This window comes from Spermophilus citellus, assembly GCF_964194105.1.
Source record: "Spermophilus citellus genome assembly, chromosome: 5".
Lineage (NCBI taxonomy): Eukaryota > Metazoa > Chordata > Mammalia > Rodentia > Sciuridae > Spermophilus > Spermophilus citellus.
In genome coordinates, this window is record NC_138186.1 from 82,858,398 (window position 1) to 82,875,640 (window position 17,243).

Sequence of the window (17,243 nt, forward strand, 5' to 3'; positions counted from 1 at the left end):
ATGAGATGGAGCTTCACTTGAGCCCCATCTCTGTATATTCCTGGAAATTCAAAACATGACTTCAGGCCTCATCTTATTTGATCTCTCTCTCTTGCATTGACTATTGTTTCCTGTCCTGGAAATTTCTTACATATTACTAGATAGTCAGATAGTGTTATTTTTTCACCTTGTGGAATGGAAAGAGGTTCTTCCTTGAAAGTTTAGCAGTGGGAAATTTTTTGGTACTCCAGTTTTTTCTAAAGTTGTCTTTTGCAGGCAACAAGTGGCTTCTGGAGAATTCATGCAAGTTACTAATTAGAAACAGGTAAATGAGAAGACATGTACGTAGGAGGTGATATCAGATATAAATCCTTCAGTAAGTGATATTTCTAGAATTAGTGAATGGAGAAAGAAATGATATTGTTACCATAAAACAGTAGCTTGGATAAAAAGAGGTTAATTGTTGAAAAAAATCTTGGAAATGATATTAGGATCTTATAGAATCAAACTTCCTAGAATTCTAGACCAAATGGGCGTTGAACAAGTTTAGTAATCTGGAAGACCAGAGACTTGACTTCTTACCTGTTATTTTCTTTTCTTAACAGTCTTTGGAAGGTTTGGGTTTTTTCGGAATTTAAAATTTACCATTAATCTCAGTGATACTCTGTAATTATCCTGGTCATGTTAGAATCCTCATCCTTTTTGTTTGGTTTTGTGAATACTGTTCTGGCCTCTTCAGGGGAAGGTCCACAATCCTTACACTCATTGTGAAGAACTGCCAGCAGATTTCCCTTTCCTTCTAGTTAAGAATCTATTTTGCCTGTCTTCCATGCCTTTTTTAAAAATAAAAATTACTCTGTTGTAGCTTCTGAGGGTTCCCTGAATGCACACTGGAGGTATAACAGGCTGTGATGATTTGTGATTAGTACATCTGGCTTTTCAAATACCAACATTCACTTTCCCCTTCTGGTGTAGAATTTTCGCTGCTCCATCCTCATCCTATGGGTAATAGTCATCACACACACTTGTTCACTGTGGAATTGACATGAATATGCATTTTTATGTAAAATGGGTTTTAAAGATAATTTTTTTAGCTTTTCCTCTTTTAGAATTTGTAAATGGAAATGAGATCACTTTTGAAGTCTTCCTTCAAAAAATGTATTTGAAGAGAGATTTATCAATTACACTGTCTTACAAATGAATCTTGGATGTTTTTAGCTTTCTTGATTATTTTCTTGTATAAACCCTTTGTCTCTATACCAGATACATCAACTTGAATTTCACATTCTATAGTGTTCCAGTGTCCCCCGACGGTCTTAAGGTCACATTGCATTTCTAGTTTAGCCAACTCCATATCCTACTATCACTATTGCCCTGCTATTGTATGTGAAGAACATGGTCTTTTTTTTTCCTTCAACAAAGAACAACCAGATTATATAACAAATTTTAACAAGAACATGGTCTTATGATACTAGAATGATGTTGAAAGACTACTAAGCTATGTGAGTTTATTCACAGACTGTCAACAATGTACCTGTATCATGCAGCCAGTGGTACTGAAGCATATCTGAAGATACAGAACTTTCTTTCACTCTTAAAGACATGGAATGGTGGAAAGGATATTAACTTTAATGCTAAGCTGACCTTCATTCAAATCATAGCTTCTTAAGTATCAACATTGACCATTTATGATTTGGAAAATAATTTCACCTCTTAGACTTATAGTTTCTTTTTCTTTCAGATAGGATAATCATGTCTTACAGGGTGGTATGAAGATTAAACAAGACATATTGAGTACATTTTGGCATATGATATGCATTAAATTAAAAGTTCCTACCCTGTTTAGAAAAATCAGAAGAAAAAGGGATTCTGTCTTTACTATTATTTCCTTACATACACTTATTTTAAAATGTTATCTGATAAAATATTAGTGCCTCAGATGTTAAATAGTTTTTTACTGGTTTGAAGCAGTAATTTTACATTGAAGTTATATGCTGAAAAATGCCCTTTTTCTTGTTTAGAGTGAGAATAAACATTATTCAAACCACATGAAAATAAATTTAGTGAAGTTATTCAAATTACAAAACTCCTTGCCTATAAATTAATTTTATTTTGTTGAAATATGCTTTAATTTGAAAAAAAGTGTGTTCTAAATAACTGTTTTACCATCTTAAATTAGTTACTCAAGCTTGAAATCAATAACTTTTATATTTTTATCTTATTTTCTCAACAAACATGTTGTGAGTGACTTGTCTGTGAGGCCCTGTTCTCATCTCCTTATATATATAGGAAAAGAATCAGACAAAGATCCCTGCTCTTGAGAAGCTTCTATTTCAAGCCATAGGAGATAGAACTTATGTAAATAATAGAGCAAAAATACTTGGAAATGTGTGTGTGTGGTGATAGGAAGTGGAATATAGTTTTTAGTCATATAATTAATGTAGGAATCATTAAAAAAATGACATTCAAGCACACATTTGAAAAAGGTAAGAGATTTAGTTCTACCAGTTTCAGGGACAGGTATTCCAGACAGGGGTCAAAAACCCTGAGGCACGAAGGATGGGTGAGCTCCAAGAGTAATGGGAAGCCAGATGATATATGGCATTTCATTGTGAATAAATTGGGGAACCATTACAGAATCTTGAGCAGAAGTGTCAGGATCTAACTTACATTTCAGAAAAGTCAGTCTGGGCACTGTGTTGAGAATGAAGTTTCAACACAATTGGGTAAATGCTAGCCAACCGGTAAAAAGTTTATCCTGAGAATTCAAGTAAAAGATTTTACTGGTTAGGCCAGGATGGTAATAATAGAGAAGATGAGATTCTGCACATATTTGGAAAATATAGTCAATTTGGTAAATTAGATGCAGAATGTAAGAGAGAAATAGGAGTCAAGTTTAAAGTTTAGGACTAAACAGTTCAAGAAATACGTTGCAATCAAACAAGATAGAGATGGCTGTTGGAGGATCAGTGTTGGAGGAATAATATGAAGAGTTGCATTTGCAAATGTTGATTTTGAGAGATTTATTAGATCCAGGTGAAAATATTGAGGAAGCAGTTGGATATGTGACCCTGGAGTTTAAGGAGACAAATAAGTTTCCAGACAGGAAATTTGCATATGTTTTGGATTCTTTGTGCTTAGTGTTGAGAATGACTTGAAGTACTGAATTAAAGTTAGAAGGAAGAGTGACAAAGTTACATATTCTCTGAAGTCTCCTGTTGTTTTCTCCTGTTTCTATGTCATTTTAATTAGTGACAAGCAAATCAGAAAATTCTATATTTGAAAAAATGGTTCATTTTTTTCAATATTATGTTATTTTAACTGTCTCTCAGTTTTCATAGGACACATGTAGGCTAGTACTGTAATACTTGGGAAATGGGCACAAATGTATTTGTTTGCCAGCCCTGCTTGACTCTGTTGATGATAGGAAAATTAAAAAAAAAAAAAAGCATAAGATTGAAAATAGAAATGTAAACAGCCAAAGTCTACTCTTTGGCAGCTTATTTCACAGTAAGTAGTTTCCTGATATTAGTTGTGGAATATTAAACAATTTAAAGTTCAAATAGTGTTTTTTGCTTTTTTGTTTTTTTTGTGGAAGCAGAGTAGGGGGTAGTGATTACAGTCACCAAAATGGAAAGTCAAATGAGAGAAAGTAATTATGTAAATTGTGTTTCTTGAAGGCTTTTAGAATTTTTAATTCATATACTCTAAGTATCTGGAAGCACATTTAGTTCCTGTTTGGAGAGATGAAAGCCTTGCCATAGCCTCATCTGTAGGCTTGTGGCAATGTGAGTTTCTCCCGGGTGTATGTGCACGGAAGAGTAGAAAGGGCTGAGTGGGCAGTTGGCAGCCATACATCGCATTGATTGCAGTCATTCATAAAACCCAGCAGGGCTGAGGGCGGAGTCAGGAGGAGCATTCCCCTGAGGTGGTTGCAGAATGTCTTATTTGCATAAATCTTCAGTGAGGCTTGAATGATGAGGAGATGCTCACATATTAGGAGACATTAAGAGTCCATGTCTGATAATCCCGGTATAATTAATGACATCTCAAAGAATAAGGGGTCAGACCCTTTGAACTCTTAGTCCCTCCATCCTTGGTAATTCCAGGAAGTCAGCAGTATTGCTGCATTTGTGGTCTCCTAATGTCTGGCTGAAGGAATGAATCATGTATAGCAACAAACTCTTAATAGCTGCAACATTCTGACATATCATTGTCTTGTTTCTTGAAGTATGAGGGGGTCTATATTTAATATACTTTGTCTAATACATGGGAGATAATGGAAATTGCTGGAGCTAAACAATTTCCATATATTAGAACTGTCAAAACTATGAAGATTTTATGCCTCCAAACTGACACAATTCAATTATAATTTTAAAGAAATGTAAGTCCACCCAGGCTAACAAAAATCTCATATTTTATAGTTTTGTTGTGTCTTGTTTGGGGCATAGTATAGTTTTTTCTTTCTTGTACCAAGGAGAAATTTCAGCTCAAAGGAATTCAGGTTTGAAAATATAAGAATATATATTATCATAGTTTAACCACTTCCCCACAATTTTGTTGAAAAATTAGAAATTTGAAACAAAGAGTTACCCTCCTCAAGACTCAAATTAATAGCTACTACATCACCCTAGGGTATGTGTTCTATGATCAGCAAATATGTTAATATAGAAAATGTGATCATCTCCTATTTTTTAAAAAGTACATTTAATTAACTCCAAATATGTTGTTTTTGAAGAGTAACATGTATTTTTATTATTCAATAAAACCTTAAAGTTCAGCAATTCAAATCAAGTTTTTGTCAGAAAGATTCTATAGTGTGTATGACAGAAATATGTTGGCTATTGTCATTTTAAATCCCAAATCACTGGGTACTTAGATTAGATTTTTTTAATGGCCTTTTACTTAGCAGGGAGGAAAAGTTTGGCTTTAAAACCTACCCCTACTGTTGGGTAAATCTTTGCCTTATTTAGAAAGTAGTTACTTCCAAGCATATTTAAGAAAAATTCTTAGTGGTAGATTTTCTTTTTCTTAGATCTTTGTGTAAATATCTGGAACATGAAGGGAGGAAAAAAAGGAACCAAAAAATTTTTTATTATATAATTCAAAATTTTTTCTGAGTTGGTGATACTTAAGATTTTTACAAATTAGTTCCTGTAGGTTAATCAGCCTGATAGTCTATTTTTAGTTGAATAAGAATTGTTAAAAGATTTTCCAGTACTTCAAAATTTAACTTACTGGACATTGTACCTTGTGTAAGTTAGATTAAAATTTCAGGGCTTTCTTTTCCCTAACAACTGCCTCCCTAAATGTTCTTTTCATGCTGATGTGTGATTGGCCTTCTCCCATGAAACTGGAATAGTCACATAAGGCTTTGTGGTTCTCAGGGATTTCACACCTCTCTCTTGACCAATCCATTGAGAGTTTAGCATTTGCTCTTGAGAAATGCCACAATTCTTTACTGTTATCTCAGGAGGAAGGTGTGCAGAGGTTTGAAATGGCACCATTTTCTTTTCTTGTCATGTTATATATTGATTTCTAAGTCTCACTTGACCTTGTTTGGAATGAGCAATGTGTGTGTGCACGTTTCTGTGCGTTGTGTCCACGTTTCCCTGTATCATTTCTTTCAGAAGTGGAGAACTTTGCCACGCAGCTTTTAGTACTGGGAAACAGTTTATCCACTCCTGCCTCACCAGTGATACACTTCTGGAATAACATGACTGGTCCTAAATATGAGCACTGCAGTCAAATCGCCCCCGTGAAAGTTAAATCAGACTCATGCTTGGGGGTTCTGAATCCTAAGGGACATTTCCATTTAGCAAAATCTAAGATGTAGGGTTTCAGTTTTATTACCAAGACTTCCCTCCTCAAGGCTGTGTTTTAAATCATATGAGGAGAAACAATATTTGGCTGGGATGTAGCTCACTGGTAGAATGATTGCCTAGCATGCCAGAGGCCCTAGGTTCAAACCCCAGCACTGGGAGGGGAAAAACGAAAGGATTAGGAGAAGGATATCTGAGTCATCCAAGTACAGTATAGCCTCAGATTGAAATGTTTTCTGAGTTTGGCCAATTAATCTCTTCCATGCTCCATAAATTCACATATGTGAGTAAAAAGACTTGGGATGTAGTTCATTGGTAAGCACTTGTCTGATATTCATGAGGCCCTGGGTTCAATCCCTAGCATTGCAAGGAAACAAAACATGAGAATAAAAATATCAACTCCTTCTCCACTTTGGGACTCTGTTATATTGTTTACCCTCTGCATTAACTTATTTTATCATGAAGAACTTAATGCACAAAGACCTTTTATTGCCATAATGTGGAGATACTCTCTCTTACTACACACAAATGCAGGTGCACTATTTGTATGAACATGTCTTGCCATCTCCTACTTGTAATTAGTGTAAAGGGAATTTTGACTGTGGAGAATATCTTAAAGCCTTTCAGGTCTCTTTTTGTATAAACAGAAAGACCTATGTGGAGACTAATGGAATGAAACAAGAGTCCATATTTTTTTTTTTTTTTTTTTTTAGTAAAACTGCCAAAGCCATTGAAAATCCTGCTCGATTTTTAACATGTCAACACAACAGCTGTTCCTATTTTTAAGCTTTCAGATGTCTTCATATGGTGAAGCCAAAGCTTTCAATAGCTTTTCTGCTATGGGGAAAGCTGCTGACAATCATTTTATTGATGCTAAAATGAAAACCAAGTACAGAGGCCAGCACAGATTTTATTTGAGTATAACTGAACTCTTAGAAGCATGAGTCAAAGATTTTTTAATTCTAGAGGCCTTTCCATTACCCCATGGTTAATATTGAAGGGGCTTGTAAAGACTTTTCTATAGATTGTGTTTTCAGTACCCTGTTTAATTTCCAGATGTGTTCTACCCTTTTTTATAATTAATAGTGCGTTATGCTGTCTATCATGCGCCCCAGGTGTGTTGTCAGGGATATGGCGAAGCCTGCTGCCTGCAAAACACCAAGAAATGCTGAAAACCAGCCCCAACAACCTCCACCGTAAGTATAGCATTGGTTTTATTGACTGAAAATGTCGTCTCTTACACAGATCACTGGTTACAGATTTATTAATTCACATTGCATGTGGGAGTAGATATTCTGGCTTCTCTGGTATAATAAAAAGGCTACTATTGAATTAGATGAAGTTATCTGGAAACATGAGCTCTGGATTAAGTATCTTTAATAACTGACATTTCTAATAATATTGCAGGGATGAAACTAGTTAGAGGAAAGGAAATGTGTTTTAGGGCTATAGAATAGCAGCAATTCTGTTTTTTGTTTTGGTTTGGTTTGGCTTTTTTGCCAAAGTTTAGATAGGGTGCTGAATGGGGGCCAGAGTGTGTAGGTAAGGAAAATTCATAACTAGCTCATTATCCAACCTTCACGCTATATTATTTAAAGGTAATGGGACATTCTAAATGAGTGGATTCTCCATCTAGTTTCATTTTTATTAATGCATTCTTAGCTGTAGGTATGAATGATTGACTATTAATTAATCAACAAAAGGGAAAATTAGAAATAGGAAATAAAATATGCAAGCTCTGAATTTCAAATGTGAATTTTTATGAGATAAATGTAAATAATTTTAAAATTCTTTATACTAGTGTGATCTATTTAATCCTTTGAATAGTGTTGTGCTCCCAGTTTTAAAAAGTTAAAATTTCTTTCAGGTGTCTCTGAAGCAGCAGTAAGGTTAGTGTAATCATTGTAGTCAAGTAGTTATTCCTGGGGAGAGCCTTCTTCCAAGCTTTGTGGAAGGGACTTTGAAGAAATGTGTCTTCAGATTAACTTTCTATAGATTCCTTTAGTTTGTATCATAATTCTCTAAAGGAAAAACCAAAATGAAGTGATAAAGTAGTAAAAAGGATATGAAGAAAGTAAAATTGTAACTATTTTGCCATAATATTTTATAAGTGAAAGAGAAAATTAATTTAATTTTATATGGAAGATATTTCTATCCAGAGGATTGCATATATCATGCTACTCTGCACAGTTTTACAGCTATTTACATTGTATCTCATCAAGAACCACATTCAGAACTCTATTTATTTGATTTCTTCTCTACTCCCTGCTTTCCTTGGTGTTTAGTTATAGAAATGCTTATGTTTTGTTTATTACAAACAGTACTAATTAATTTTAGAATATTTATGATTTAGGATATAAAATTGTGTTTTTTATTTTATACTATTCCAATATATTGGTACATATTATCTTTACAGAATGGTGGATTTCGTTGTGTCATATTCACATATACATAAAACATTATTTGATCAGTTTCACTCCCTATTACCTCTCCTACTCTCTTCCTCAATCCCCCTGATTCCATCCCTCTTCCTGAATTGTTTCCCTTCCTTAAAGGTTTCCTTTCTTGGCATCCCGTGTTTTACATGTTATCTTCCATCTAGCTTCTACATGTGAAAGGAAACATACAGTACTTTTATCTCTTGAGTCTGACTTATTTTGTTCAAAATTGTGGTCCCTAATTTCATCTATTTTCCTGTAAATGATATAATTTCATTTTTCATTATGGCTGATTAAAACCCATACACACACACACACACACACACACACACACACACACCACATTTTCTTTATCCATTCATCTATTAATGGGCACCTTGGCTGAATCCATAATTTGGCTATTATGAATTATATTGCATGTATCTATAAAGTATGCTGACTTATATTCTTTTGGATAAATACCAAGGAGTGGTATAACTGGATCATGTGATGGTTCTATTTTTAGCTTTTTGAGGCACCTTCATACTGATTTCCATAGTGACTTTACCCATTTACATTTCCACTAACAGTGTATTAGAGTTCCTTTTTCCATACATCCTTAACAAAATTTATTGCTATTTGATGTCTTGATGATTGCCATTCTAACTGCAGTGAAAAGAAATCTCAGGTAGTTTTTTTTAAAATTCTTTTTAGATATACATTACAGTAGAGTGTATTTTGTCATACATAACTTATTCTAATTAGAATTCCATTACTTGAGGTTATAGATGATGTAGAATTTCACTGGTCATGTATTCATGTATGAACATGGGAAGGTTATGTCTGATTCATTCTACTCTTACCTATTCCCATACCTCCTCACTTCATTCTCCTTTGTCTAATCCACTGGACTTCTGTTTTCCGCCCCTCTCCCTGATTTAGCATCCACATATCAGAGAGAACATTTGACCGTTTTTGGAAGGGAGATTGGCTTATTTCACTTAGCATGATAGTCTCCAGATCTGTCCATTTACTGGCAAAATCATAAGTCTTTCTTTTTTTATGGCTGTAATCTCAGGTAGTATTGACTTACATTTTCCTGATGGCTAATAATGGTGAACATTTTTCATATATTTGTTGGCCATTGGTACTTCTATTTTTAGGATATGTCTGTTCAGTTCATTTCTGCATTTACTGATTTTTTTTGTTTGTTTTGTGTGTTTCTTTTTAGTATTGTGTCTTTCTGAGTTCTTGTTGAGTCTTTATGAGTTCTTTATGTATTCTGGATAGTAGACCTCAGGCAGAGGAACAGCTGGCCAAGATTTTCTCTCATTCTGTATCTTGTCCATTCACTCCGTTGATTATTTCTTTTGCTGTGCAGAAACTTTTTAATTTGATGCAATTTCACTTATTGATTCTTGCTTGTTTCCTGAGCTCTAGGGATTCTATCCTCCTGGAGGTCTTTGTGCCTATATGCTGAAGTATTTTTCTTATTTTTTAAACAGTTGCATAGTTTCTGGTCTTATATTTAGGTTTTTGATCCATTCTGAGTCACTCTAATACTAAGACCAGCTAAGGACACTAAATGCAAAAATACTCAATAAAGTGTTAACAAATCAAATTCAAGAGCACATTATGAAAAGCATACACCATGATCAAATTGGTTTCATCACAGGGATACAAGAATGGTTCAATATCTGCAAATCAATAAATGTAATACAGCACATAAATAGAACCAAGGACAAAACCACATGATTATCTCAATAGATGCAGAAAAAGTCCTTCAACAAAATCCAACACTGCTTCATGATGAAAACCCTAAAGAAACTAAGGACAGACGTAACTTATCTAAACATCATAAAGGCTATGTATAACAAAATTAGCATCTTGCTGAATGGGAAAGAACTGAAAGCAATTTCTCTTAACATCAAGAACAAGTCAAAGATGTTCACTCTTACCACTTCAATTTGTTATATCGAAATTTTATGTAATTGAAATTCAATGTCATTGAAATTTTAGCCAGAACAATTAGGCAAGAGAAAGAAACAAAAGGGGTATAAATAGGAAAAGAAGAAGCTAAAGTATTCTTATTTGCAGATGGTATGATCCTATACTTAGAAGATCTTAAAACTCCCACTGGAAGACTTCTAGTGCTAATAGAAAAATTCAATAAAGTAGCTAATCAAAAAATTTAGTTGTAGCACAAAATCAACATATAAAACTCAATAGCTTATCTATATATCAATGATGAAAATGCTAAGAAAGAATTCAGGAAAATAATTCTGTTCACAACAGCTTAAAAAAAACCCTAGGAATAAACCTAATAAAGGAGGCAAAAGACCTCTACAATGAAAATCATAGAACACTGAAGAAAGAGATTAAAGATGCTACAAGATTAAAAGACCTTCCATGTTTATGGATAGGCAGAATTTATGTTGTTAAAATAACCCTATTACTAAAAGAGATCCAGAGATTCAATGCAATCCCCATTAAAATACCAGTGATAATCTTCATAGAAATAGTGGGGGAAAACAATCCTAAAATTCATATGGCAGAACAAAAGATCCAGAAGAGTCAGACCCATTCAAGGAAGCATCATAATACCCAGTTTCAAATTATTCTGTAGATCCCTATAACAAAAACAACATGATACTGGCATAAAAACAGACATGTAGACCAATGGATCAGTATAGAAGAAACAGAGAAAATCCCACACAAATACAGTCATCTGACAAAAGTGACTAAAAGTAACATCAAAAAAATCCATTGGAGAAAAGGTAGCCTCATTAACAAATGGTGCTGGGTAAAGTGGATATTTGTACGTAAAAGAATGAAATGAGATCCCTGTCTCTCATCCTCAACAAAACGATATGATATTTTAAAATAAATTTCCAGAGGCTAAATAGATATTATAGATTTTTTTATCTCAATAATATATTTGCATATCATCTTCTTCATTGAATCAGCATTTTCCAAGGAATAAGAATAATTTTGATTTAACCATAGTAAAATTATTTATAATTATTTCAATAAAATTAAAAACTTGGAAGAAGTACTGTTAATGTTGTTGCCATATTTCTTTTTCTGTATTTTCATTTATTTAATATTTTGAGGCAAATTTTGGCTGTGTTGCCCAGGCTGATCCCAAACTCTTGAGCTTAAGCAGTTTCCCACCTCAGCCTCCTGAGTAGTTGGACTACAGGCATACGTCACTGCACCCAGCTTCTTTTTCTATAAATGTTCTTACTGTAAAATCATTTTCCTGTGATGGAACTTATCTTGATAATTAACAGAAAACTTATGGTTCTCCCTTCTCATATTATGTTCTAGGAATTAGGAAACTTTACTTCTAGTAGGATTCAAGTAATTTCTGGGAAAGTTCTTTGAAGAGGTAACATTGATTTTAAAATATGTTCTGTTGTATATATTGAGGTTCCATTTTAATTGGTCCCACTTATTCCAAATTGCACTTTAAATTGGACTTTATTAGATATGAAGTGACCATTTTGACTTTTATCAGAAAGGCTCCAGATCTATTTGCTTTCTTCCTTTCTCTTTCAATTTCCACATATTTATAGTTGTGGAACTCTTGTCACAACTTAATTGAACCTAGTAAAACTGTGGCAAACAAGAACAAGCAACTAGGGGCTCTTTTAATGAATTCTTTCTTTCTTTCTTTCTTTCTTTCTTTCTTTCTTTCTTTCTTTCTTTCTTTCTTTCTCATTCTATTACTTTGATGAAAATAGTGAACTTTTTGGTAGGTGGCTTGAATAATTTAAAGTCTGCATTTATTCCTTATTTCTATTAATTCTTTATGGAGAGTGGTGTGGTTGATTTCTCCTATGTCTACATAAATGCATTTGTAGGTTGATATTGAAAGAGAAAAAAACTAAACTGGGAGGGGATTTTTGAGGAATTTGTACAATGTGCATATTTGTGTATATATCTACAGTATCAGTGACTTTATTTTCAGAAGAAGGAGGAATGGAGAATGAATGATATAGACAAAATTAAGGACAAACAAGTCAGTTAGTAGACAATAGTAATAGTCCAGGGAAAGGTGCAGAGATCTCAACTTAGAGAAGTAATAGAGCTATGGGAAAAAGACATTTCTAAAGCAGACTGAAAAGGAAATGGCAGCGCTTGAAGGTCAGTTGAATCCAATTTGTAAGGAAAAAGTTTAGGGAAAATATCACATTAATGGCTTGGATGATGAAGAGATGCAAACCAAGAAGTAAAAGTTGAATTAAGAATGTGAATGAAATTTAGGTCTGTAGGCAGTGGTAAGTTCAGATTTTGATAAAGGGATTTTGTGGTACCTGTCAGATATCCAAGGGTATAGATTCATAAACTGTTGTGTCTATGAACTTGAAGCCCTCAGTCAACTGAAGAAGATGACGTTATAAAAAGATATGTAGGAGAAAAATAGCAGAGCAGTCCTTACATAAAACCAATACTTAAGGAACTAGAAAAGGGATCCCCCAGCACAGCTGAGAAATAATGGTCAAAAAAGCAGGAAGATTAGAGACCAAGGTAGTACAGGATTTAGAGGGATGCCCATCAGTGACAAATACAGCTGAAAAGTCAAGAAATAAATCATGGGATAAAAAATGACTTTTAGTTTGGGTCATGTAGACTCATTGGTAGCATTTGTCATAGCAGTTTTAACATATCACTGGGTGGGAAGGCTGCACTTCAGGCATACTTGAGGAGAAAATGATAAGTCAGGAAAAGGTGATGGTGTACGTGTGTGACTTTTCTAAAAAGCTTTCCTAGGTAAAGAGAAAGACAGAATATTTGGTAGATAGAGGAAACAGGGTGACTGGGCTACATTACTTGGTACGTTCTATTATGCAAATCTAGTTTGATAGATACGCATATCAATATACTTTAATATTTTTGATAACCATATATATAAATATTCAAATATTCCACTTATGTTGTAATTAATATGTCACTTGGTCATAGTTTAAGCATGTTGCATGAGTTGAGATCACTTGATCAAAGAAAGAAACATCAAAATATTAGTGAAGTTTGTCAATTAGTTGAATCTGAGGCTTGCTAAGCCTAAGTGTAAGATCCATCAATAAATGGGATGGAATTCTTGTCTAAAGGGTTTTCTCTCAAGTTAAGTGAGGGGCAAATTGTTATACAACCAAATAAATTGCAATACTGCATAATAAGTATTACATTAGGAGTATGTTTAAAAGAGAAAATGATTTATTCTATTTGGGGTTCGTTTGATAAAGGGAAAAATTTAGAGTCTACAATTCTGTTACTATGAATTTTGAAGGATGAATAATTAAGTAATTGGGTAAGTTCGTGATATAGCTTTCCAGAAGAAAAGAAAAGTTATTGTAAGGTGCAAAATATTATGTTGTGCTGGCGTTATTTAAAGCATCATTGCTGGAGCCTCTGAGTATGTGTTCTGCTTTTCCCTACTTTAGTCTTGAGGTCACTCTGGGTGGTGGCTAGGAACTCTAGGTCTGTCCTTACAAGGCTGTCTGGGAGATGGTCTTGGTAACATGCCTTTGTGGGATACCTGGTAGATGGCCTAATACTTAGGCATCTGATACTTGATCTGTTGTTACTATCACAAGAAACTTGTTTTACTGGTAGGCTCTTCTCTGATTTTCATTCAGTTTATTCCTACTAGGATAGCCATGATGGAAGGAGAGTTGGGTTTCAGTGTACTGATCTGGTGAGACATAGAGGAAGCAATACCAAAAGAATGAAAAACATGAAATAACAGAAGCAATGTATTTATTACTAGCAAATCTCAAAGAAGAGAGCGGACATGCTTCACAGGGCCAATGGCAAGCCAAGGGCTATCTGAGACATGCATGTTCACTGAGTGTGTATGAGCAAGGTGGTGAGACTTGTGGGCCAAGTGAAAACTTTTTCAAGTTTTCTCAAGCAGGTTTTCCTTGGGAAGTGCTAACTGATGGGTTTAGAGGAAACAGACGTAAGCTCCAGGGCATTATGCTGTGACTGAGAAGTGATCATTATGGTATATCTGGGTGTCATTGGGGTGAGCCAAAGAGGCTGTATCTAGCTTTTCTTCATAACTCTTACCATTCATGATTTTTGGGTGATTGACAGCACTTCGATGTCTCTGCATTATGACCAGACTCATCACATAAAAATTACCAGCGTCACCTCAGAGTCTGGGTTCTGTTTAAAGAGCCAACCAGAAAGAATCTAAAAGAACTTACAGCTACAAGTTCTTTAATAGCCTTGAGATTCTCTGGTTATCTTTGAAAAAAAAATGGATACCTGGTTTTGACACTGTGTTTATTTATATTTATTTATATATTTTTGTATTGTTAGTCATCTGTTTGTAGGTTCTATAATTTTTATCAGTTTCATTCATTTATCAAAAAATGGATTATGTTCCAGGTAAATTCGACTTCTTCTCAAGTTTTTGCCTTGCCATTCTTTGTCCTCTTTGCTTCCTCTCTTCTAGAAGTCATCTTGGTACATAACGATAGTTAGTGTCCTTGACTTGATCATCTTGAGCTCCAGCTATATTGAGGGTTTTGACATGGGCATGTGTGTCAGACACACTCTTTCCTTTTCTTCACAGCTTTAGATGAGTCAGGCTTGAATTGACGAGGAGGCTGCCATCCACATTTTTCTTTTAATAGGCATGCTTTTTCAGATCTCAAGGGCATGGCGTTTTTCAGCAATAACAACTTTTGTGCAGACTTAATCAAAACACAGAGACTTCTGAGGACCAACATATATGGGTTGAGAATGAATTTATTCATGTAGATTTGGTAGCATACATTTAACCTAATTTTAAAATAGTCAACCTTGAGCTCTAAAAATATAACTCTGGGAAGTATTCCCATAGCAGTATAGGAAATATATATCTTTACAATTGAAAATATGATTTCTCATTTTAAATCATATATCTAACATCACAGCTATATCTTATGCTAGATAATAGACCAAACAAAAGTGTATCCTTGATATTGTAACAGTTGGAAGACGCTCTTGTCCTTATGTGACTATGGCTTTAAATTTTGCACACCGATCGTGGTCTTCAGGGTGTGTGGCCTAATGCTCCCAACTCAGGGATGACTTAGAAGACTGGCTAACTCACTGGCAGGTTGTCACTACCTCAGACACATCCCATTAGAAATATAATGATTCCTCCCAATAGTTTGGGAAAGACCCTATAAATATTGGAATCTAACCCCGTTACCCTGCTTTAGAAACTTTTGTCCCTGTGTTCCTCCTGAGCCATGTGGTCTCCTGGCTCAGAAGTTATTGAGATTTTCTACTGAAATTTTTGAGATTTTCTACTCTATCTTTTCCAAATTCTCTGGATTTTTTTTTTTTTTAAATCTCAGCACAGATGTGGTCTACCTCTTCAGGGAAGCCTGTTAAAGCAGCTTTGGATGGGAAGAAGGCATTGAAGAAAGAGAAGTGAATTTCTTCAACTGTTGAGAATGTGCAGTAGGGGAAGCAGTTTATTGCCTTCTTTGTAGTGAATTAGTCTGTGTATTCTTAACCTTTCTGCACTGTGTGCAAAGTACAGTGTCAGGCAGTGGATATTAGGATGATAGGGCAGTGCCACTGCCCTTTAGGGCTTAAGAGTATGGAGGAGAAAAATCAAAATCTCAAACAAGCAGAGTTAATAATATTTTTCGTTTTAGCAAGGGCCTAAACTGAGTGCAGTGATAGAAAGCTATGTGGGGAAGCTACTTACCGAGAGTTTGTTCATGGAAGATTCTAAGATGTTGTGACGTTTAAGGAGAAACTTGGAAGATAGAAATCAACCTTGCGAAGAGTGAGAGCAAGGGAATTGCAGGCAGAGAAGACAGTATGTGCGATCATTCTTATATGGTCCTATGTGTGCCATGTCTGTCTGGGGAACTCAAAGAATACCAGAGGAAGTAAATGAGGAAAAAGAGGGCAATGAATAATGTAAGTAAGAATACCATCTTAGAGGGCTGGGTTGTGGCTCAGTGGCAGAGTGCTTGCCTTGCACATGTGAGGCACTGGGTTCGATCCTCAGCACCACATAAAAATGAATTAAAAAAATAAAGATATTGTGTCCATATGCAGCTAGAAAAATTTTTTTTAAAAAAGAATTCCATCTTACAGTTCTTGTTGGCCTTGAATTTTTATATGAGGCTTGCATCAAGAGGCCTTCAGAGCACTTTAAAGAAGGCAGGACCATGATTCTATGTAGTATAGCAAATAGTTTCCCAGGGTATATGAGAACTTTAGGACTAGTCAGTTGTGGCAGCTGAGACAAAATGCACTGGTTGTTTGTATCCTGTTGGTCACAACAAAAATGGATCCAATGGAATTTAGTCAAGACATTTTGGAAGCAATGAGAAAGAAAAGGAATTTCTGCTATGAACTGAGGGGGAGGAAGTTTCAAGTCATGTGTGTGATCTCTAATATGCTTAATATTCATTGACTCATAATGTAAACATATATATTTTCTCATAAAGTTTTAAGCTTGCACAGAAAGTTATCTTAAAAGGCATTTATAATTAAAGATTTTAGAAATTTCAATTGTGTTAGTTTAGCTATTTTTATATGACTTCAAATTTTGTATAAAGGTATAAAGGTAAAAAATTATGAAAAGGAAAATGGAATAAGAATTGAAACATCAGATTTTTTTTCCACTTTAAATGTTTGATTTTTGTAGTATTTTTTCACAGTGGTATTCTACTGGGACATAAGATTTAATAATTTTGTAAGTATATAGATACTTTAGAGTAAATAAACATTTAAAAATATATGCCAGATAAAAATATTACTGTTTTACATGGATATTTTATTGACTGAATAACATCTAAACAAGAAGAAAGGGGTCATATTTTTCATATGCAAGGAATATTTTAGTTAAATATTTTATCATAAATGAAGGTATTTTTAGAGGCAAGTTTTCTCTGTACTAATTTTAGCCACATGATTTTATAAAACTTGTGATGAATTTCATAGTTAGGTTTAGTTAAAATTTTTCATATACAATGAGATATGTAGTGTCATAGTCCGTAGT

The 17,243-nt window shown here is 34.4% G+C and overlaps 1 protein-coding gene across 3 annotated transcripts in view; it reads left to right on the top strand.

Annotated features, from left to right (window-relative positions):
* The window catches only part of LOC308649911 (regulating synaptic membrane exocytosis protein 1-like), a gene marked incomplete at its 3' end in the record, with an annotated part of 191,887 nt that overhangs the window by 66,976 nt on the left and 107,668 nt on the right, over nt 1–17,243 (top strand). For 2 of the 3 annotated variants that reach the window (XM_081295805.1, XM_081295806.1), the window contains exon 2: nt 6,917–6,997. The exons of the other annotated variant lie outside the window; for it this stretch is intronic. In XM_081295805.1, coding sequence (XP_081151931.1) covers nt 6,917–6,997 — 81 coding nt within the window. The remainder of the gene's footprint in view (nt 1–6,916; nt 6,998–17,243) is intronic. 3 annotated transcript variants of the gene reach the window in all.